General features: G+C 45.4%; 1 protein-coding gene across 2 annotated transcripts; it reads left to right on the forward strand.

Moving 5' to 3' along the window:
- The first annotated feature begins 4,962 nt into the window (after positions 1–4,962).
- On the forward strand, positions 4,963–22,487 carry LOC132765912 (zinc finger protein RFP-like). Of its 2 annotated transcripts, XM_060760205.2 has the most exons (7): positions 4,965–5,571; positions 14,047–14,142; positions 14,809–15,039; positions 17,906–17,928; positions 18,250–18,368; positions 19,450–19,482; positions 21,111–22,487. In XM_060760205.2, exons 1-7 carry the CDS (start codon positions 5,167–5,169, stop codon positions 21,716–21,718), a joined length of 1,515 nt encoding a protein of 504 aa, XP_060616188.2. In that variant the 5' UTR covers positions 4,965–5,166; the 3' UTR covers positions 21,719–22,487. The 2 variants fall into 2 exon arrangements, with proteins under 2 accessions (XP_060616189.2, XP_060616188.2); XM_060760206.2 differs by lacking the exon at positions 14,047–14,142 and having other exon boundaries at positions 4,963–5,571.
- The last annotated feature ends 122 nt before the right edge of the window (positions 22,488–22,609 follow it).

Consider the following 22,609-nt stretch of genomic DNA (forward strand, 5'->3'; position numbering starts at 1 on the left):
ACCTAGAAACCGATGCCCTCACTGCAGGAGAAGATACAGATCAAGAATAGGGCTCTACAGTCATCTACGAACCCACCACCAAGACACCAACCTTGGAGGACTATCCTACTCAGACAACGAGAGATCTCCTAAGTAAGTAAGAGAGTCTCAGGCCCACCTTTCCTATCTAGAAATGGACTTAATGTGGTTTAATAAACTTTCTGAAACTTTTAAGGTAAAACTTTGCACCTCATGTTTCTTTAAGCTCCGGAATCCTTTCCATCCATGCTATTGCCAGCTTGACAGCTGTTAGGAATTGTGAGAGAAGAAGTCCAAAACACCTGGAGAAACACAGTTTGAGAAACTCTGGTCATTCAGATAGGCTGGGTGTAACAGATCTAACTCACTATAGAAAGTTGGTACGTGGCCTACCTCAAAAGGTTGGCGTGCGAGCAGGCATTTTGTGACTCTCAAGGAGCAGCAGCACCAGTGGAGAAGCTATTTGCATGAGAGCGACCTGATTGGCCGGATGCAAATGAGCTGGTGCCAAGATTTGAAAGATGGGCGGAGCCAAGGATGACAGTTGGAGGAGTCCAGCTGAACGTTCTATGTCAGTTGGTCAGTTAGCTGGAGTCAAATGAAGTCAAATGAAAGGTTAGCTAGGGAAATAGCTAAGGTAGTTGACTGAAAGCAAGAAGCTAGTGATACGAGGGGCTGCTGAAAAGTCTTTGGCTTTACCCAGAAAGAAACGAGATAGGAAGATGAAACTTTACATTTACTCCACATTTATTTATCGTGTCATCAGCAACCAGATATTTGTATTATATTTTTAACAAAAGCAAACAGACAAACAGACAAAACACAGAATTTACAAGCTTGGTAGTTGATTAAATGTCCTTTGACCAGTATCTGGCCACTTGGAGTGCCTCTGGTGTTGCCACAAAAAGGTCCTCCATTGTGCATGGGGCAGGGCTCAGGGTGCATTGCAGCAGGTGGTCAGGGGTTTGCTTCTCTCCACACTCACATGTTGTGGACTCCACTTTGTAGCCCCATTTCTTGAGGTTGGCTCTGCATCTTGTAGTGCCAGAGCGCAGTCTGTTCCAATGCCTTCCAAGTCACCCAGTTTTCTGTGTGCCCAGGAGGGAGTCTCTCATTTGGTATCAGACATTGATTGAGGTTCTGGGTTTGAGCCTGCCACTTTTGGATTCTCGCTTGCTGGGGTGTTCCAGCGAGTGTCTCTGTAGATCTTAGAAAACTATTTCTAAATTTAAGTCGTTGACATGCTGGCTGATACCCAAACAAGGGATGGGCTGGAGATGTCACTGCCTTGGTCCTTTCACTATTGGCTGCTACTTCCCGACGGATGTCAGGTGGTGCGATACCCGCTAGACAGTGTAATTTCTCCAGTGGTGTAGGGCGCAGACACCCCGTGATAATGCGGCATGTCTCATTAAGAGCCACATCCACTGTTTTAGCGTGGTGAGATGTGTTCCACACCAGGCATGCATACTCAGCAGCAGAGTAGCATAGTGTAAGGGCAGATGTCTTCACTGTGTCTGGTTGTAATCCCGAGGTTATGCCAGTCAGCTTCTGTATGATATTGTTTCTAGCACTCACTTTTTCCTTGATGTTCAGTCAGTGCTTCTTGTAGGTCAGAGCACGATCCAGAGTGACTCCCAGGTATTTGGGTGTGTTGCAATGCTCCAGTGGAATTCCTTCCCAGGTGATCCACAGAGCTCGGGATGCTTGTCTGTTCTTAAGGTGAAAGGCACATGTCTGTGTTTTAGATGGATTAGGGATCAGCTGGTTTTCCCTATAATATGCAGTAAGGGCACCTAGAGCTTCGGAGAGCTTCTGTTCAACCATCTCAAAGCTCCCTGCTTGAGCGGTGATGGCATGATCATCAGCATAGATGAAGCTCTCCGTCCCTTCTGGCAGTGGCTGGTCATTTGTGTAGATGTTGAACATGGATGGGGCAAGCACGCTTCCCTGACGCAGGCCATTCTTCTGTTTCCGCCATCTGCTCTGGCTCTCTCCACATACTCTCCACTGATATCAACACACTTCTTACATTGGTATTCAAAGTTCTGTAAGCCTTGCAAAAAGTATTTTGGTTGTGCCACAAACCAATCATGCGTTTAATTAGCTGTGTGTTAGTAAGATGGGTGTTATGGCCCTGAATTTACTGTAACTGTTGTCTTTATGTTCTATGTTCTGTACACCGCCACGAGTCGCCTTCGGGCTGAGAGTGGCGGTTAACAAGTGCAAATAATAAAATAAATAAATAAATAAATAGCAGCATTTGAAATGGTGTAAAATTTGGTACCCCTGAGGTGTTTTTTCAGGTTTGGAAACATATGATAATCAGAGGGAGCTAGATCCGGTGAGTAAGGTGGGTGGTCAACCAACTGGAAGCTGAGCTCCACCAGTTTTGCCATGGTCGCTTGTGCAGTGTGAGTGGAGGCATTGTCTTGCAGGAACAGGATTCCTTTGGACAGTCTGCCGTGCATTTTGGCCTTCAGAACTGCCTTCACTTGGTCCAAAAGTGCAGTGTAATACCTTGCATTGATGGTGGAACCATTTTGAAGGTAGTCCAGTAGCAGCATGCCCTCCTTATCCCAGAACACAGGCCCTATCACCTTAGTGGCTGATTTTTGCACCCTGAACTTCTTTGGACGAGGAGAACCATGGTGCCTCCACTCTTTGGGCTGCTCCTTGGTTTCAGGGTCATTCAAATAAATCCAGGTCTCATCTATACTGACCAGTCAATCCAGGAAGTTCTTATCAGTCTGAAAACGCTGACAAAAGGACCGGGAATTTTTCACTCGCATGCTTTTCTGATCTGTTGTCAAACATTTGGGGACCCACTTTGCAGAGAGCTTCTACCTGTTCAAATGTTCATGGACAATGACACAAACACGTTCACGAGAAATCCCCATGATGTCTGCTATTCCTTTAGCTGAAATTCGCAGATTCTCCAGGATGAGGTTGTGCACAGCATCGACGATCTCCAGAACAACAACCATTCTCGGTTGTCCAGGACGTTTCTCATCATTGGTGCTGAAGTGGCCCGTTTTAAATTTAGCAACTGTAGAATATGAAGGGCATTGATCCCCCAATGCCTGTGACATATCACCATGAATATCCTTCGCTGACTTTCCTTGCAGAATCAAGAATTTTAGCACTCCTCTGCTCTCATTTGCTGTGAATATCGCCTTAGGCTCTGCCATTTTGTTTTCCTGCATGCCCAGATCACTGTTGCCATAAGCTATAAACACAAAATTTTGAAAACGTATGTTAGACACATAAGAATTTCTTGTGATGTAACATTCGTTATCATAGAAACAAAAAAAGAACACAAAGCCAAAGACTTATCAGCAGCCCCTCGTAGTAGTCGAGAGGTTTTAAAAGGACCAAGTTGTCAGGATCTCTACATCAGGTTAAAGACTGTTAGAAATCAGTTTTCATGTGTTGATATTAAAAGCCGTTTAGGAAAGAGGAAAAACTTGAATGGAAGTCACGCTGAAACATTGTTTTGTAACATCTTCATAAAAGAATATGTACCTCCTCTGTAACCACCAAGCATCCCTAATCCATCTAAAACACAGACATGTGCTTTTCACCTTAAGAACAGACAAGCATCCTGAGCTCTGAGGATTACCTGGGAAGGAATCCCACTGGAGCATTGCAGCACACCCAAATACCTGGGAGTCACTCTGGACCGTGCTCTTACCTATAAGAAGCACTGCCTGTACATCAAGCAAAAAGTGGGCGCTAGAAGCAATATCATACAAAAGCTGACTGGCACAACCTGGGAATCACAACCAGACACAGTGAAGACATCTGCCCTTGCGCTATGCTACTCTGCTTTCAAGTATACTTGCCCAGTGTGGAACACATCTCACCACGCTAAAACAGTGTATGTGGCCCTTAATGAGACCTGCTGCATTATCACGGGGTGTCTGCGCCCTACACCACTGGAGAAGTTACACGGTCTAACGGGTATTGCACCACCTGACATCCGCTGGGAAGGAGCAGCCAATAGTGAAAGGACCAAGGCAGAGACATCTCATGTCCATTCCCTGTTTGGGTATCAGCCAGCATGTCAACGACTTAAATCAAGAAATAGTTTTCTAAGGTCTACAGAGACACTCGCTGGAACACCTCAGCAAGCGAGAGTCCAAAAGTGGCAGGCTCAAACCCAGAACCCCAACCAATGGCTGATACCCAATGAGAGACTCCCCCCTGGGCACACAGAAAATTTGGCGACTTGGAAGGCGCTGAACAGACTGCGCTCCGGCACCACGAGATGCAGAGCCAACCTCAAGAAATGGGGCTACAAAGTGGAATCCACGACATGCGAGTGCGGAGAGGAGCAAACCACTGACCACCTGCTGCAATGCAACCTGAGCCCTGCCACATGCACCATGGAGGACCTTCTTGCAGCAACACCAGAGGCACTCCAAGTGGCCAGATACTGGTCAAAGGACATTTAATCAGCTACCAAGCTTGTAAACTCTGTCTTTTGTCTGTTTGTTTGTTTTGTTAAAAATGTAATACAATCTGTCTGGTTGCTCCTGACATGATAAATAATAAATAATCACCAGGCATATATACTTCTGAAACCATCACACTTTTGTTACAAAAAGGGTACAAATAAACCAACCGTTACTGTTTTAGCTTTAAGCAAAGTCTCTCACTTTCTAACCTCTATTTTAAAGAAACAGAAAAGGTGGCAAAGATATTTAAAACACCCTCGCCTGACGGATTCATTCCTTTACATTGTATGGTGGCAGCAGAATTAAACATTTTTATATGTATTGGTGGGATATCAATGAAAGGTGGGATATCTCCAAAATAGCTGGCCAGAGAAGAGGGAGGCCCTTTTGCACTGGGCCTAAGCTGCGTAGGGATTTATAGGTTGTGATCAGTCCTTTGAGCATTTTAAAGCAAGGGAGTTCTTTACTTAGAGAACAACTTGCACGATACTCAGGAAGACAGAGAAAGGGAAAGGGTCTCATGTTCAGTTTCCCGAAGGCTGAGGCATTTGGATTGCTTATGCGTTGCAGTGCCAGAGGTTGGGCAGAGGCGGAGTCATCAGCGGCTTTCCAGGAAGAGAAAGACTGAGAAGCGAAAGTCAAGCCATTAGCTTTGTCTGGTGTCTGCAGTGGAGCATCTTCTGCAGACATGGCTGCTGGAGACTCTCTGAAGAAGCTCTGTGAGGAACTGGCCTGTCCCATCTGCTTGGAGTATTTCAAGGAGCCTGTGATCATCTCTTGTGGGCACAATTTCTGCCAATCTTGCCTGGATCAATGCTGGGAGGGGAAAGAGGCCTCCTGCCCACAGTGCCGGGAGAAAGTGCAGGAAGGGGGCATCATGCCAAATAGGCAGCTGGCGAACCTGGTGCAGATTGCCAAGGAACTGGGGAGCCAGAAGGCGGAAGAGAAGGACAAAGTCTGCAAGAGGCACCAGGAGCCCCTGAAGCTCTTCTGCAAGGACCACAAAGCCCCCATTTGTCTGGTGTGCGACAGGTCAAAGGAGCACAAAAACCACAAGGTGATCCCTCTGGACGAAGCATTAAAGGAGTACAAGGTAGGAGGGAGTAAAATAGGGACTCCTAAGAAGGTGTTGTGGTGTATCTCCACCCCACAATACAGGTCTGGCAGTTCCATATTTCCCCAGGCCCTGATGTTTTCAGGGATCAGGGGTGCACCTTCACTGTAGTCCAATTCCACTTTAGCTGCCATGGCTCAATGCTACAAACCATGCTAGTTGCAGTCGTGTAAGGTCTGTTGCATTTTTGCTAAAGTGTGACAGCTCCTTACCAAACCACAAAACCAAACTTTCATAGCATTGAGCCCGGGCAACTAATATAGTGTTAGGGCAGTGTTTCTCCCATGGGGGTCGTGAGAGGGTGTCAGAGGGGTCGCCAAAGACCATCAGAAAACATAGTATTTTCTGTTGGTCATGGGGGTTCTGTGTGGAAAGTTTGGTCCAATTCAGAATGCTATTTTATTGGGGTTCAGAATGCTATTTTATTGCGGGTGAACTATAAATCCCAACAATTACAACTCCCAAATGGCAAGGCCTATTTTCTCCAAACTCTACCAGTGTTCACATTTGGGCATATTGAGTATTTGTGCCAAGTTTGATACAGATCCATCATTGCTTGAGTCCACTGTGTTCTCTGGATGTAGGTGAACTACAACTCCAAAAAACTCAAGGTCAATGTCCACCAGACCTTCCCAGGATTTTCTCTTGGTCATGGGAATTCTGTGTGCCCAGTTTGATTCAATTCTATCATTGGTGGAGTTCAGAAGGCTCTTTGATTTTAGGTCAACTATAAATCCCAGCAACTCCAGCATTACCAAATGACCAAATCAATCACCCCCAACCTCACCAGTATTCAAATTTGGGTGTATTGGGTATTTGTGCCAAATTTGGTCCAGTGACTGAAAATACATCCTGCATATCAGATATTTAGATTGCCATTCATAACAGTAGCAAAATTACAGTTGTGAAGTAGCAACGAAAATAATATTATGGTTGGGGGTCACCACAACATGAGGACCTGTACTAAGGGGTCGCGGCATTAGGAAGGTTGAGAACCACTGTGTTAGGGTAAAGGTAAAGGTTTTCCCCTGACATTAAGTCCAGTCATGTTCGACTCTGGGGGTTGGTCCTTATCTCCATTTCTAAGCCAAAGAGCCAGCATTGTCCATAGACACCTCCAAGGTCATGTGGAAGGCATGACTCCATGGAGCGCCATTACCTTCCCACCGGAGCAGTACCTATTGATCTACTCACATTTGCATGTTTTTGAATTGCTAGGTTGGCAGAAGCTGGGGCTGACAGGGGGAGCTCACACCGCTCCCCGGATTCGAACCTGTGGCCTTTCGATCAACAAGTTTAGCAGCTCAGCGGTTCAACCTACTGTGCCACTGGGGACTCCTTAATGTAGTGTTAAAGTGTGTTGATTCTACAGCGTGCATGTGCCCTGAGACTTGAGCAACAGATAAAAAAGATCCCTGGACATTAGGAAGAACTTCCTGATAGGAATAGCTGTTCCACAATTGAATATGCTGGTGTCTCCTTCTCTAAACAGAGGCTGAATGGCCATCTGTCAGGCAGGGATGCTTTGATTGTGTGATCTTAAATGACAGAATGAGATTGGACTAGCAAACCTTTTCCTAGTCAGAAGGCGATGCAAAGCAGGGCGAAGGAGAGGGAAGGAAGCAGCTGAATACACATCCAAACACCCCTGAATAACTTTTATGTCCTATGGCCTGAGCCCCTTAGATGGTTGTGCCATCAGAATAACTTTTATGTCCTATGGTTGTGCCATCAAACACGGAAACCCCTGCCTTCAAATTGATCTGACCACAAGCTTTAACTATGCTTCAATCATGAACCTTCTCTCTCCTGAGTCACGAAGCCCCGCTGGCTTGGTCAGGATGCTCAAATGGCATCCGGGGGGCATGGAACTGCAATCCTTTAAACCGCAGATCTGCTCGGTTTCAGTATCCGTGATTTAACCAATCTGTTCCAAACCAACACTATTTTTTTCCTTGAATAATAATAATCATCATCATCATCATCTTTATTTGTACTCCATCACCATCTCCCCAAAGGGGACTTGGAGAAGTTCCAGCAGATTGGAGGAGGGCCAATGTGGTCCCAATCTTCAAGAAGGGAAAAAAGAATGACCCAAACAACTACCGTCCGGTCAGCCTCCCCTCGATACCAGGCAAGATTCTGGAAAATATTGTTAAGGAAGCGGTCTGCAAACACTTAGAAACAAATGCGGTCATCGCTAATAGTCAACATGGATTTATCAAAAACAAGTCATACCGGACTAATCTGATCTCTTTTTTTGATATAGTTACAAACTGGGTAGATGCGGGGAATGCCGTGGATGTGGCGTACCTGGATTTCAGTAAGGCCTTCAACAAGGTCCCCCATGACCTTCTGGCAAGGAAACTAGTCCAATGTGGGCTAGGCAAAACTACGGTGAGGTGGATCTGTAATTGATTAAATGGACGAACCCAGAGGGTGCTCACCAATGCTTCCTCTTCATCCTGGAAAGAAGTGACAAGTGGAGTGCCGCAGGGTTCCGTCCTGGGCCCGGTCCTGTTCAACATCGTTATTAATGACTTAGATGAAGGGCTAGAAGGCAGGATCATTAAGTTTGCAGACGACACCAAATTGGGAGGGAGAGCCAATACTCCAGAGGACAGGAGCAGAATTCAAAACGATCTTGACAGATGAGAGATGATTGGCCAAAACTAACAAAATGAAGTTCAATGGGGACAAATGCAAGATACTCCACTTAGGCAGGAAAAACGAAATGCAAAGATACAGAATGGGGGACGCCTGGCTCGAGAGCAGTACGTGTGAAAAAGATCTTGGAGTCCTCGTGGACAACAAGTTAAACATGAGCCAACAATGTGATGTGGCGGCAAAAAAAGCCAATGGGATTTTGGCCTGCATCAATAGGAGCTTAGTGTCTAGATCTAGGGAAGTAATACTACCCCTCTATTCTGCTTTGGTTAGACCACACCGGGAATATTGTGTCCAATTCTGGGCACCACAATTCAAGAGAGATATTGACAAGCTGGAATGTGTCCAGAGGAGAGCGACTAAAATGATCAAGGGTCTGGAGAACAAGCCCTATGAGGAGCAGCTTAAGGAGCTGGGCATGTTTAGCCTGAAGAAGAGAAGGCTAAGAGGGGATATGATAGCCATGTATAAATATGTGAGAGGAAGCCACAGGGAGGAGGGAGCAAGCTTGTTTTTTGCTTCCCTGGAGACTAGGACACGGAACAATGGCTTCAAACTACAAGAAAGGAAATTCCATCTGAACATGAGGAAGAACTTCCTGACTGTGAGAGCCGTTCAGCAGTGGAACTCTCTGCCCTGGAGTGTGGTGGAGGCTCCTTCTTTGGAAGCTTTTAAACAGAGGCTGGATGGCCATCTGTCAGGGGTGATTTGAATGCAATATTCCTGCTTCTTGGCAGGGGGTTGGACTGGATGGCCCATGAGGTCTCTTCCAACTCTTTGGTTCTATGATTCTATAAGGCTAACAAGTGGCCAAGCTCAAAATTGCAGTACAGCAAAAATATTTATTTATTTTATTTATTGGCAACTCAAGGCGGTTTCCAACAAATCAGTATATATAAAACATAATAAAAATAATTAAAAAAACATTAAACAGTCAAAATAAAATACAAAAAAGCAAAAATACCATCAAAATAAATACATGAAATAACAAAATAAAATAAACAGTTTCAAAATAACATGATAGAGAAATAGAACACTGGCTTGCTGACATCACAGCCAATCACAGCAAAGCCAGCTCGGGGTGGGGGTGGGGCACTGGAAATTTGAATGGAAAAAACTATATATTGTCTAATTCTCTGCACTGGAGTTATGATGGCACTTTTTCAGATTACTACGGTTGTCATCCTTTTCAGCTGAAATAGAAAATAATCTTCAATGGCCTGGTGAGATTTATTGGGGATTAGGGAAAAATTTTATTGGTGCTTATTGCCTCACCAGGTGTCTCAAACCTTCCTTTTGGATCTTCGCTGGCTTTGGCTCAGGCAGTGCCCCCTAAATTTGTGTGCTGCTTCAGTTGCACAAAATCCCACTGCCAATGTGTACCTTGGTGGGACACAGCTGAGCATGCAGTGGTCAAGCCTGTAGATGCCTTTCAATGGCTTTGGTCTGGAACCTACTATTCATCTATTTCAATCAACTAAAGTAGAATTCTTGGACACATTGGAACAACTTGTCTTCTAGTAAGTGAACCGAACAAGAGATTTACCTGCAACCCTTTCATATTTCCTGGAGCTGAGCTCAGCAGAGCTGGAGAAATTGCATCCTTTTATCCTGCTTGCGTGTTCCGATGAACCTGTAGGCACAACAACTGGAGTCGTGCACTCCCAGGAGTGGCTGCGGGGGAGGTTCCAGACCAAGCACAGTCCGAAGACCCAAAGACCTCAACGGTGGAGCATACGGAGGATAACATGGCACATGTTACAACGGCTGCGAAGGCGGAAGAAGGCTGCAACAGACTGAGAAGCCACGGTCATTGTGTTAAACTACATCACCAGTGGAACCTCACTCTGTGAAGACTGTGTGTTGATCAGTTGTGCACTGACCTCCACACATTAAAAAAACCCACGCACAGGCGTCTTCCAAAGAAAATAAAAACCAAACCAACCAAAATCCCATGGCGATCAGCGAGTGGCGACGGGGGCAGGACTGTGAAATCTGGAAGCCCCTAGTCACAGACTGGCACATGGGCGGTGGGTACGTTCTACCTCAAGGTCCGAGGCAGTTGAGTAGTTCGGCAGCTGTATCCGCGACTGAGCAGCCCTATTGAGGACCCACTCTGCTCACCCCACATGGGGAGGGGGCTAGAAAAGGTGCCCTAAACATAGTCTGCCTCTCTCATCCCTGACTGGACTGCCGCGTCCAGTGGGGTCACCACCCTGCGGCCAAAGAAGAAATATGAACTTCGGTACATGGAATGTACGAACACTGATGGACAACAGTGACAGCGAACGTCCTGAACGCAGAACTGCCATCATTGCAAGGGAGCTGGGATGCTTTAACATCGACATAGCAGCCCTTCAAGAGACCCGGAGAGCAGGAGAGGGACAGCTGAAGGTAGAAAAAGGAGGCTACACCTTCTTCTGGAAGGGACTGCCTGAAGAAGACCAAAGACTGCACGGAGTTGGCTTTGCTATCAGGAATGATCTGGTGAAACATCTGACCGAAGCACCCACTGGCATCAACGAACGACTCTCAACCCTCCGAATCGATCTTGCCAAAAACCAACGGGCAACCATCATAAGTGCCTATGCACCAACACTAGATGCTGATGAAGACATCAAGGAGAAATTCTACTGTCAGCTGGACACCGTCCTATCGGGGATACCTAAGGAGGACAAAATCATCCTCCTGGGGGACTTCAATGCAAGAGTCGGGTGAGACTTCGACCTGTGGCCAGGGAGCATCGGAAAAGACAGGATTAGAAACAGCAACTCAAACGGCATCCTTCTTCTCACCAAATGTGTGGAACACAACCTTGTCATCACCAACACGCTCTTCCGCCAGAAAAACAAGTTCAAGACATCATGGAAGCACCCCCGGTCAAAGCATTGGCACCTCTTAGACTATGTAATCACACGTGCCAGAGACCGCCGTTAGGTGCTCCTCACAAGAGCCATGACAGGTGCTGACGACTGCTGGACTGACCACAGGCTAATCCGATCCACGATGGCTCTCAAGATTGCCCCCAAGCGCAGGCTCCAAGGAAGAAAGACAAGGCGCAAAATGAACACCCAAGCCCTTCAGGAGCCCTCCAGACGAGCCCATCTCCAAACAGCACTCAAGAACCATCTACCCACAGAACACCCCGAAAATGTTGAGGAACATTGGAACAAACTGAAGACCTCCATCATCACAGCCTGCGAAAAAACTATTGGATATCAAACCAAGAAACATCAAGATTGGTTTGACGAAAATGACATCGAGATCCAACAGCTAATTGACAAGAAAAGGAAAGCCTTCCAAACATGGCAGAGAGACAGCAACTGTGCTGCTAAGAAAACTATCTACACCAGTGCAAAAGCTGAAGTCCAAAGAAGGACAAGAGAACTCAAGAACATCTGGTGGACAAAGAAGGCTGAAGAAATCCAACACCTGGCAGATACTCATGATGCTCAGGGATTCTTCAAAGCCACAAAGGTCATCTACAGACCAAGAAACCATGGCATACAGCCTCTACGCTCATCAGATGGAACCAAACTCCTGAAGGACCAAAAGTCAATTGCACTACGTTGGAAAGAACACTACCAAAGCCTCCTGAACCGCAGCTCCAATGTGGCCGAAGAGGTCCTCTCACAAATCCCGCAACAACAAACCAGGGATGAGCTTGCAGCACTGCCTAGTCTGGAAGAAGTCAGCAATGCCATCAGCCAACAAAAGAATAACAAAGCCAGCGGACCAGATGGGATCCCTGCTGAAATCTTTAAAGAGGGAGGACCCGAGCTGACACACCAACTACACCAGCTCATAGAAAAAGTGTGGGTGACCGAGAAAATCCCAGCAGACTTCAAGGATGCCACCATCATCACCCTCTTCAAAAAAGGGGAAAGAACAGACTGCGGAAACTATTGAGGTATCTCCCTTCTAACCTCTGCTGGGAAAATCCTCGCAAGAATCCTTGCAAACCGCCTTCTGCCCCTCTCAGAAGACACCCTCCCAGAATCCCAGAACGGCTTCCGCCCCTCCAGAGGAACCGTGGACATGATCTTCACTGCACGACAGCTCCAAGAAAAATGCAGAGAACAAAATCAACCTCTGTACATGGCATTCATCGACCTTGCAAAGGCATTCGACACAGTGAACCGCAGCGCTCTCTGGACCATCCTCTAAAAAATCGGGTGCCCAAGCAAATTTGTGAACTTCCTGCGGCTCCTCCATGATGACATGATGGCAACAGTCTTGGACAGCAGTGGCTCCCAAAGTGACCCATTTAAGGTGGAATCAGGTGTCAAACAGAGGTGTGTTATTGCCCCAACTTTATTCTCCATCTTCATTGCTATGATACTTCACCGTGTTGATGGAAGCTTCCCACCGGAGTGGAAATAATCTATCGGACAGATGGCAAGCTATTCAACCTCAGCAGACTGAAAGCCAAAACCAAGGTCACAACAAACAATGTCGTCTGTGCGCATTCAGAAGAAGTTCTACAAGCCACTCTAAACACCTTTGAAGAAGCATACGAGAAGCTCGGCTTGTCATTGAACATTGAAAAAACCAAGGTGCTTTTCCAGCAGTCACCAGCCGTCCCCTCTCCAATGCCAGTGATACAGCTTAATGGTGTAACATTAGAAAATGTTGATCATTTCCGCTACCTTGGCAGCCACCTCTCCACCAAAGTCAACATCGACGCCGAAATACAACACCGCCTGAGCTCTGCAAGCGCAGCATTTTTCCGAATGAAGCAGAGAGTGTTTGAGGACCGGGACATCCGTAGGGATACCAAGGTGCTTGTTTATAAAGCTATTGTCCTCCCAACCCTGCTCTATGCCTGTGAGACGTGGACTGTCTACAGACATCACATGCAACTCCTGGAACGATTCCATCAGCACTGCCTCCGGAAAATCCTGCAAATCTCTTGGGAAGACAAGCGGACAAACGTCAGCGTGCTGGAAGAAGCAAAGACCACCAGCATTGAAGCGATGGTTCTCCGCCACCAACTCCGCTGGACCGGCCATGTTGTCCGGATGCCCGACCACCGTCTCCCAAAGCAGCTGCTCTACTCCGAACTCAAGAACGGAAAAGGGAATGTTGGAGGACAGGAAAAGAGATTTAAAGATGGGCTCAAAGCCAACCTTAAAAACTCTGGCATAGACAGTGAGAACTGGGAAGCCCTGGCCCTTGACCGCTCCAGCTGGAGGTCAGCTGTGACCAGCAGTGCTGCAGAATTTGAGGAGGCACGAGTGGAGGGTGAAAAAGAGAAACGTGCCAGGAGGAAGGCGCGTCAAGCCAACCCCGGCCGAGACCGCCTTCCACCTGGAAACCAATGCCCTCACTGCGGAAGAAGATGCAGAGCAAGAATAGGGCTCCACAGCCACATACGGACCCACAAGAATATTGGAAGACAATCATCCTCGGAAAGCGAGGGATCGCCTAAGTAAGTAAGTATCAGAAATTTATTTTTTAAGAATAATTTTGTTTCAGTGCAAATGTTTCTATTTTCCTTGCTTGGTGTCTGTCGAACTTATGTACTGGAAATAGAAGCGGTTGTTGTCTTGTTTGCAGTGGCTCCCTTAGCTGGTTCTGCAGTATAACCACGAAGCAGGCAGGGGTTCATTTCATTTTAGACACTTTTAGGTTAAATTAAACTGACCTGGGAAGGTTTTTGATGTAGAAAATATTGGGTTTTATTGCACAAACCGGCTATTCTACTGCAATGGGGTTCTCACTGATAGTGAAACCATTCTAAACCTTGAGGAAAAGCAGTGACCAGGACTTTGTCTTCCTCTTCAGGATGATATTTGGAATTTTCTGGAGACTCTGAAGAAGGAGAGAGAGAAAATTCTAGCCTACAAAACAGACACAGCACGGGAAAGCCAAGATTTGCTTGTAAGTGGCATTGCTATAGCCTTCAGAACAACATATGTACAATGTGGTCGGTTGCATCAACTTACGTAATACCCTTTTATGAAAGATTTAAAATGGTTTTTCTTTGTCCATGTGGATAAACTCTTCCAGTAGCCCATGAAGCAAGAACACATTCCAAACTCTTTTCTCTCTCTGTTTGCTCTGCTTCTCTCCAAGCACCTGCATAATTCAAGCCAGAACAAAAATGTAACAGTAACTAAAAGTCCCAGGCTCAGCCATCTCCCCACAGAAAGCTCAACCAATTGGCTTCATATATCTTATTTTACAATTCACACACATACACGCACGGGGGGGGGGGGGGGTTCTTGTATGCTCCAACAATGCTGACATTTTCTATGTGAAGAGATGTAATCCTCAATCCAAAAGGATGCAGAGAATTCACTCCAAAGACCCTCTTTCTGCCTCTCACTCCTATTTCTCCTTTCCATTTCAAAAGTCCTAATAGCCTACAGACAATATTTACCCATTCCCATAGCAGGCGCCCTTGTGGGGATTCACGATGCTCTTTCTCTTGTGGATATTGATGGTTTTTTTACGGTAAGAGACACAAATCCATTTCCAAGAGAAAGTGGAGAATTCACTTCAAAGGCTGTCTTTCACTCCTGTTTCTCTTTTCCTTTCTTCTAGGAGAAAACCCAGAAAGAGAAGGAGAAAACTGTGGCTGCATTCACACTCCTGCATCTGTTTCTAGAAGAACAAGAGAGGAGTCTGCTGGCAAAAATGGAAGAGGTGGAGAAGGAAATTTCAGCCAAAGGAGAGAAACATCTGGCCAGACTCTCCAAAGAACTCTCCTCTCTCTCGAAACTCATCCAAGAGATGGAGGAGAAGCATCAGCAGCCAGAAAATGAATTCCTACAGGTAAGACTCATATTGTCCCCTTGGATGTCTGAGACAGTGACACTTCAGTTTTGTCATGGTTCAGTGTACACAAACTGTTGTGTGACATTGCTTTTGTGCAGTGTTTAGAAGGCAAATAAGAAATATAAATGAATCTAAGATTGACTTGTGTTCCGTCTCTAAAAGATCAGCTCAATCGATTGATAGATCAAAGTTATTGTAGGTTTTTTTGGGCTGTATGGCCATGTTCTAGAAGCATTCTCTCCTGACGTTTTGCCTGCATCCATGGCAGGCATCCTCAGAGGTTGTGAGGTCTTTTGGAAACTAGGAAAATTGGGTTTATATATCTGTGGAAAGTCCCGGGTGGGAGAAAGAACTCTTGTCTGTTGGAGGGAGGTGTGAATGTTTCAATTGGCCACTTTGATTAGCATTTATTGGCCTGACAGTTTTTAGATGTGGCTTCTTACTGCCTGGGGGAATCCTTTGTTGAGAGGTGATTGCCTGATTGTTTCTTTTTGGAGTTCCTCTGTGTTTCCGTGTTGTTTTTTATTTATAGTTATAATTTTAGAGATTTTTTAAAATACTGGTAGCTAGACTTTTTTCGTTTTCATAATTTCTTCCTTTCTGTTGAAATTGTCCACACGCTTGTGGATTTCAATGGCTTCTCTGTGTAGCCTGACACGGTAGTTGTGAGAGTGGTCCAGCATTTCTGTGTTCTCAAATAATCTGCTGTGTCCAGGTTGGTTCATCGGGTGCTCTGCTACGGTTGACTTCTCTGGTTGAATTAGTCTGCAGTGCCTTTCATGTTCCTTGATTCGTGTATGGGCAAAGCTGCGTTTGGTGGTCCCTATGTAGACTTGTCCACAGCTGCATGGTATACGGTAGACTCCTGCAGAAGTGAGATCACACAAGCATATCAATAATTATATGCTATATGGCTGTAGAATTTATTTTAATCAATGGGTTGCTGTGAGTTTTTTTGGGCATTATGGTCATGTTCCAGCAGCATTCTCTCCTGGCATTTCTCCTGCATCTGTGGCTGGCATCCTCACAGGTCTGTTGGAAGTGAGACAAGTGGAGTGCACATATATCTGTGGAATAATGTCCAGGGTGGGAGAAAAAAGCCTTGTCTGTTTAAAGCAAGTGTGAATGTTGCAGTTAACAAGCTTGAATAATGTTGAGTAGCCATGAAGCTCTAATTCTATGATTCTATGAGGTAGCCTGGCCTGTGTTGCCTTAAGGCAGTGATTCTCACCCTGTGGATCCCCAGGTGTTTCAATCTATAACTCCGAGAAATCCCAGCCAGTTTACCAGATGTTGAGATTTCTTGGGAGTTGAAGGCCAAAACATCTGGGGATCCCCAGGTTGAGAACCACTGCCTTAAGGCATGTTTGGGAGGTGTTAACTGGCACTTGATTGCTTGCTATCTGGAGTTCCCAAGTTTATGAGTGTTGTTCATTATTTACTGTCTTGATCCTGGTGTTTTGTTTTTTTAATACTTGTTAACAAGACTTCATTCATTTGCATGGTTTCCTCCTTTCTGTTGAAATTGTTGACATGCTTGTGGATTTCAGTAGCTTATATGTGTAGCCCGATGTGGTGGTTCTTAGAGAGGTCTTGAATTTCTGAGCGTTCAAATAATATTCTGTGTCCAAGTTGGTTCATCAGGTGCTCTGCTATAGCCAACTTCTCTGGTTGAATTAGTAAGCTAAATAAAAAAAGCTGACTGGCACAACCTGGGGATCACAACCAGACACAGTGAAGACATCTGCCCTTGCGCTATGCTACTCTGCTGCTGAGTATGCATGCCCAGTGTGGAACACATCTCACCACACTAAAACAGTGGATGTGGCTCTTAATGAGACATGCCACATTATCACAGGGTGTCTGCACCCTACACCACTGGAGAAATTACATTGTTTAGCCAGTATTGCACCACCCGACATCCGCCAGGAAGTAGCAACCAATGGTGAAAGGACCAAGGCAGTGACATCTCTGGCTCATCTCCTGTTTGGATATCAGCCAGCATGCCAACAACTTAAATCAAGAAATAGTTTTCTAAGATCTACAGAGACACTTGCTGGAACACCTCAGCAAGCAAGAATCCAAAAGTGGCAGGCTCAAACCCAGAACCTCAATCAGTGGCTGATACCAAATGAGAGACTCCCTCCTGGACACACTGAAGACTGGCCGACATGGAAGGCACTGAACAGATTGCGCTCTGGCACCATGAGATGCAGAGCCAACCTTAAGAAATGGGGCCACAAAGTGGAATTCACGACATGCGAGTGTGGAGAAGATTAAACCAGAGACTACCTACTGCAATACAGCCTGAGCCCTGCCACATGCACAATGGAGGACCTTCTTATAGCAACACCAGAGGCACTCCAAGTTGCCAGCTACCGGTCAAAGGACATTTAATCGAATATCAAGTTTGCAAACTTTGTGGTTTGTTTCTTTGTTTGTTTTAATGCAGTACAACTGTTTGGTTCGCTCCTGACACAATAAATAAATACATAAGTCTGCAGTGCCTTTCATGTCTACGTAGGGACCACCAAATGCAGCAATGTCCAGACACAAATTGAAGAACATGAAAGGCACTGCAGACTAATTCAACCAGAGAAGTCAGCTAGAGCAGATTCCTAATATACTGGGAATTGCATATGACCAGTGTTTTGGTGGTTCAGCAAAAAAGCTGTTTGCAAAACAGTGCCAGTGTTTGCATAGATCTACCCACCTCCTCTTTAGTTTGTGGAGGGAGTTCTACTTCTCCTTCCTGGGTTTGCTTCAGCAATTTCTATTAATTGGATACCCTGTTGCTTCAGATATATGAGAGTGGCCTCAATGCAAATGCCTCTGCTGAGTTCTTTCTTTCCTTAATTTACAGGATACCAGGAGTGCCTTACCGGGGTAAGTTAGTTTCTTTTCCTCCTCCCGCAAAAGTTCAGATTTGCACATGAAATACATGACTCTCAAAAGCAAGGGCACATTGCAGGAGTCTGTGTTTGGCTGGTGTTTACAGGCAAAATTGGACTGGATGGCCAACGAGACTCCTTCAACTCTATGATTCCGTGGCGCATCTAGATTCTAGAATTAATGCCATTTGATAACAACAACACCAACAACTTAAATTTGTTATCCACCTCTCCTCATGACTTGAGGCAAGTGGTGCCAAACTGCACTCATTGTATAGTAGACATGCATCCTCTGATATTTTTCTTTCTCTTCCAGGTATAAGAATAAGGAGAAATTTGAGTCTTCTGCAGCCTTTCCTCCTGCCCTGAAGTGGAAGATCTGGGACTTCTGTGATATCAATCCCTTTCTGGAGGGGGTCATGAAGCAATTTAGAGGTAAGGAAAAATGTCTGAAAGGATCTTCATGAGATCTGACATTGGTCTGAAAGGGGGAAAAAAGTTCCAAATCATTTAGAACAGCTGACTGGAATGTCAATTAAAACAACTGTTTCATTTCAAATGTGAAACAAAATGGTATTGTTTGCCTTATTAATTTTTTTATACTGTTATATTATAACAGTATAATAATGTCCCCTGGTGGCGCAGTGGGTTAAAGCACTGAGCTGCTGAACTTGCTGACTGAAAGGTCTCAGGTTCGAATCCGGGGAGTGGGGTGAGCTCCCGCTGTTAGCCCCAGCTTCTGCCAGCCGAACAGTTCCAAAACATGCAAATGTGAGTAGATCAATAGGTACCGCTCCAGTGGGAAGGTAATGGCGATCCATGCAGTCATGCCAACCACATGACCTTGGAGGTGTCTATGGACATCACCAGCTTTGTGGCTTAGAAATGGAGATGAACACCAACCCCCAGAATCGATCACGACTGGACTTAATGTCAGGGGAAAACCTTTACCTTTACTATATTATCTGGGCAGAGGCCACAAAGGGGCACTAGACAGAGAAAGATAGTCCATTTTACGGGGGAAGATTATAATTATTATTATAATTATTATTTATTTATATTGTGTTTTATCTCCCACGAAGGGGACTCAAAGCGGCTTGGAGGGCCGCCCCGGTTGATCTTAAGGCCAGAAATATATCCAAATTATCTGCTTTGAAGTGGAATATATGCATCTACACTGCCATATAATCCAATTCAAAGCAGACAATCAGGAATTTATATGGCAGTGTAGAAGGGGCCTAGGTTGCCAAGTAAGATGTTGGTCATCTGAAAGAATGCACTTGGAGAACCTAGAGATTCTTAGAGAGGTGTTCTCTGTAGTCCCCCAGCATGACTCTATAGCCAACTTCTTGCAGAGTCTTACAGTTGAGTCACACTGGAGGACTTGGAGACTCCTAGAGAACTCTTTCTGGGTGAAGTCACACTACGTCTTTTGGGTCCTGCTTTGTTAGTTCCTCCTGTGTTTCTGAGGGTCACGATGTTGTGCGAAGCCTTACTCTCTTCTTTCTCTCTCCAGCCTCTCTGGAATATGGGCTCCAGCAGCGGAAAGGTAAACAAAAAAAAACAAAACAAAACAGTTTTTTTCACAGAGGGTTGCATTGAGGCCAAGAGAGTGGAGTGTAGCCAACGTTACTTATTGGCTTTGATTGAAAAAGGAAGGGGATTCAAACTCTGGTCTCCCTGAGTGTTAGTCCAACCCTCAAACCACTTCCACTCTGGATTAAAGTAGAATAGCCTTGGTTTAGTCATCTTGGCTCCTAGGGAGCATTTAGGCTTGATTTATTTCCATTTATTTGCCTTTTTTGGCAAACTCTCCTGAATCTTTAACCATGGAAGATATAGCAGAGCCAAACAAAACAAAACCAACAAGAACCAGCTCCCTTTCTCTCTGGGTGTATTTACATGGGAGAATAAATGCAGTTTGACATGACTTTCACTGCCATGGCCCATTATCCAGAGAATAATGTTCTCACACCCTGATCATATCAATACCCATTGCCTATCAGGTTGATTACAAACATACCATACAGTATCCCAATGGTTTAAAGTATAATCCTCCCGAGATCTTATCATAGGGTTTTCTGAGAGTGTGTGTGATTGGCACAAGTTTACCCAGTGGGTTTCCATGATGGAGGGGGAAACAAACCCGTGTCCCCAGAGTCATAGTCCAAGCTCCCCATGCTCAAGTGTTGCTCATAAGAAGGAGAGTATTTATTTATTTATTTACATCACTTATATCCCACCCATATCAGCCCGCAGGAGACTCAGGGCGGTCTACATATTGGCACAATTCAATGCCATCAATACAATATAAAAGCAAAAACAATTTAAATTTAAAATTTAACACCTCTCAACAAAAGATTTTCCCAGGATCAGCCAGGCCTTCAAATGCTAATGAAGGTGGTCAGTTGTAACATTCACACCTAGCTCCAGCAGAGAAGAGCTCTTTGCCCCACCCCAGCCATTCCACAGATATATAAACCCATTTTCCTACTTCCAACAGACCTCACTACCTCTGAGGATGCTTGCCATAGATGCAGGCGAAACGTCAGGAGAAATGCCTCTAGAACATGGTCCGATAGCCCGAAAAAACCCACAAGAACCTAATTTAAAAAGAGCTATATCCTCTCATTCCAATTCTCATCCGTTTCATCGTCTTGGCCATTCCTGGGTTATTCTCCATCTCAAGCTTGACTATTCCGGGGTTCCGAATGCTTGCTCGAAGAGCCAGGTTTTTACTCTCTTCCAAAAAGTCAGGAGGGAGGGGGCTGATCTAATATCCCTAGGCAAGGAGTTCCACAGCCGAGGGGCCACCACAGAGAAGGCCCTGTCCCTCGTCCCCGCCAAGCGTGCTTGCGAAGTAGACGGGATCCTCAGATGATCTTAACTTCCTGGAGGGTTTGTAGGAAGAGATGCGTTCGGATAGGTAGGCTGGGCCGGAACTGTTTAGGGCTTTATAGGCTAAAGCCAGCACTTTCAATTGGGCCCGGTAGCAAACTGGCAGCCAGTGGAGCATAATGTAGAACCAATCTAGATTTTAGAGGGAATATTTCCCTGTCATTGTTTTAGAATCAGATATGGAAGCTGATCTCCCATCAGTTTACCCTTTCTTTCTTTCTTTCTTTCTTTCTTTCTTTCTTTCTTTCTTTCCCCCTCATCTATTTCCTCCACCAACAGCACATGTGACCCTGGAGCCAGACACAGCCCATCCTTGGGAAGATCGCAGGCATTTAAAGTTTCCAGATGAACGGAAATCTCTTCCTGACAATCCTGAGAGATTCAATCTGCGTGATTATGTTTTCGGCCGGGAGGGATTCACAGGAGGCAGGCATTTCTGGGAAGTCGTCCTGCGGAGTCCGGAAGAATGGTCTGTGGGAATTGCCAGAAAGTCTGTGCAAAGAAAGGACTTAATCCTCAGTGGCCCTAAGGTTGGGAAATCAAATTTGGAATGGTTGATGAGTGGATACTTGGTCTCAGATACCAACACATCTGTACGGAGAAAGAATTCAGGCGGCTTTGGTCCTCGTGCTGGGGTCTGGCAAGTGGGAAAGTGGGAGAGTGCGTACAGGTTCTCCTCCGACAATGATGCGTCCCCATCTCTGACCCTGAGCAAGGAGCCCAAGAGGGTCCGAGTGACTCTGAACTACAAAGGGGGCCGGGTGGCTTTTTACGATGCAAACTCAGCAGCCTTGATCTTTGAATACCCTCCAGCCTCTTTCTCAGGAGAGACCCTTCTCCCCCTGTTTTATATGACTAAAAAAGGCCAACTGGAGCTCTCTCCCTAAAGATGGAGAGCAATGTCCAAAGACTCGTACCATCTGAGACACAAGAGGAGATTTGTCTCCAGAGGTCTGAAATTGTTGGTGCTTGTTGCTCTCTCTGCTCCCTATACATATTTGTGAAAACCTGACTGGGAGGCTGGAGTGTGAATGTTAAAGCCTCTCCTCACGGCAGTGCTCAGCTCATGGGTCAGCCGGGGACTTCTTCCTCCCATTTGGAAAACCCAGCTATAACAATAACAACAATGAGGGAATAAAAGACCCAAATCTATTTTTAGTCAAGAATTCCATTTATTGTAAGCCTTTTTGCTCTCTTTCTGAAACCTCTCTGCTCTCTCTTTACATCTTTGTGAAAACCCGACTGGGAGGTTTTTCCCGGGGATGTAAGCAGGACTTGGCTGTGACATTAAACAAAGGGAGTGATAAAGTGCAGCCTTGTCGCACTCCCTTGCCAACTTGCTGCATTTCTTTTTCTCTGTCTTCGTCCTCATAGTGGCCCCTTGTCCTGAGTGGAAGCTACACATTAGGAAAACCAAATGTCGTGGTGCACCCATTTCTTTATGAACAATCCATAGGGTTTCTTTATGACTTGCATAATCAAAGGTTTTGCTATAAATGATAAAATAGAGGTTGGTTTCCCTCTGAAATGCTTTTCTGCAATCCATTATCCAACATATATTTCAATATGATCCTTGTGCCTCTTCCTTTTCTGAACACAGCTTGGACATTTGGCATTTTTCACTCTTTATATAATAAAATATTTGTTTTGGTAACATTTGAGTATCACTTGTTTCATGCGTGGAAGATCAATGCAATGGTTCTGCTTGTCCCTAATTTCTCTACTCACGGCTCAGCTGTTTTCAAACTGCCTAGTTGCACAGTAAGCTAGGCTTAAAG

Source organism: Anolis sagrei, chromosome 2 (assembly GCF_037176765.1).
Source record: "Anolis sagrei isolate rAnoSag1 chromosome 2, rAnoSag1.mat, whole genome shotgun sequence".
In the NCBI taxonomy this organism is placed as follows: Eukaryota; Metazoa; Chordata; class Lepidosauria; order Squamata; family Dactyloidae; genus Anolis; species Anolis sagrei.

What these genes read in the sequence shown, in the direction of transcription:
- LOC132765912 (XM_060760205.2), top strand. Translation starts at nt 5,167, where the DNA reads ATGGCTGCTGGAGACTCTCTGAAGAAGCTCTGTGAGGAACTGGCCTGT. An exon ending in AAGCATTAAAGGAGTACAAG is followed by an intron (nt 5,572 to 14,046) that starts GTAGGAGGGAGT and finishes CTTCCTCTTCAG; the next exon opens with GATGATATTTGGAATTTTCT. An exon ending in CAGAAAATGAATTCCTACAG is followed by an intron (nt 15,040 to 17,905) that starts GTAAGACTCATA and finishes CTTAATTTACAG; the next exon opens with GATACCAGGAGTGCCTTACC.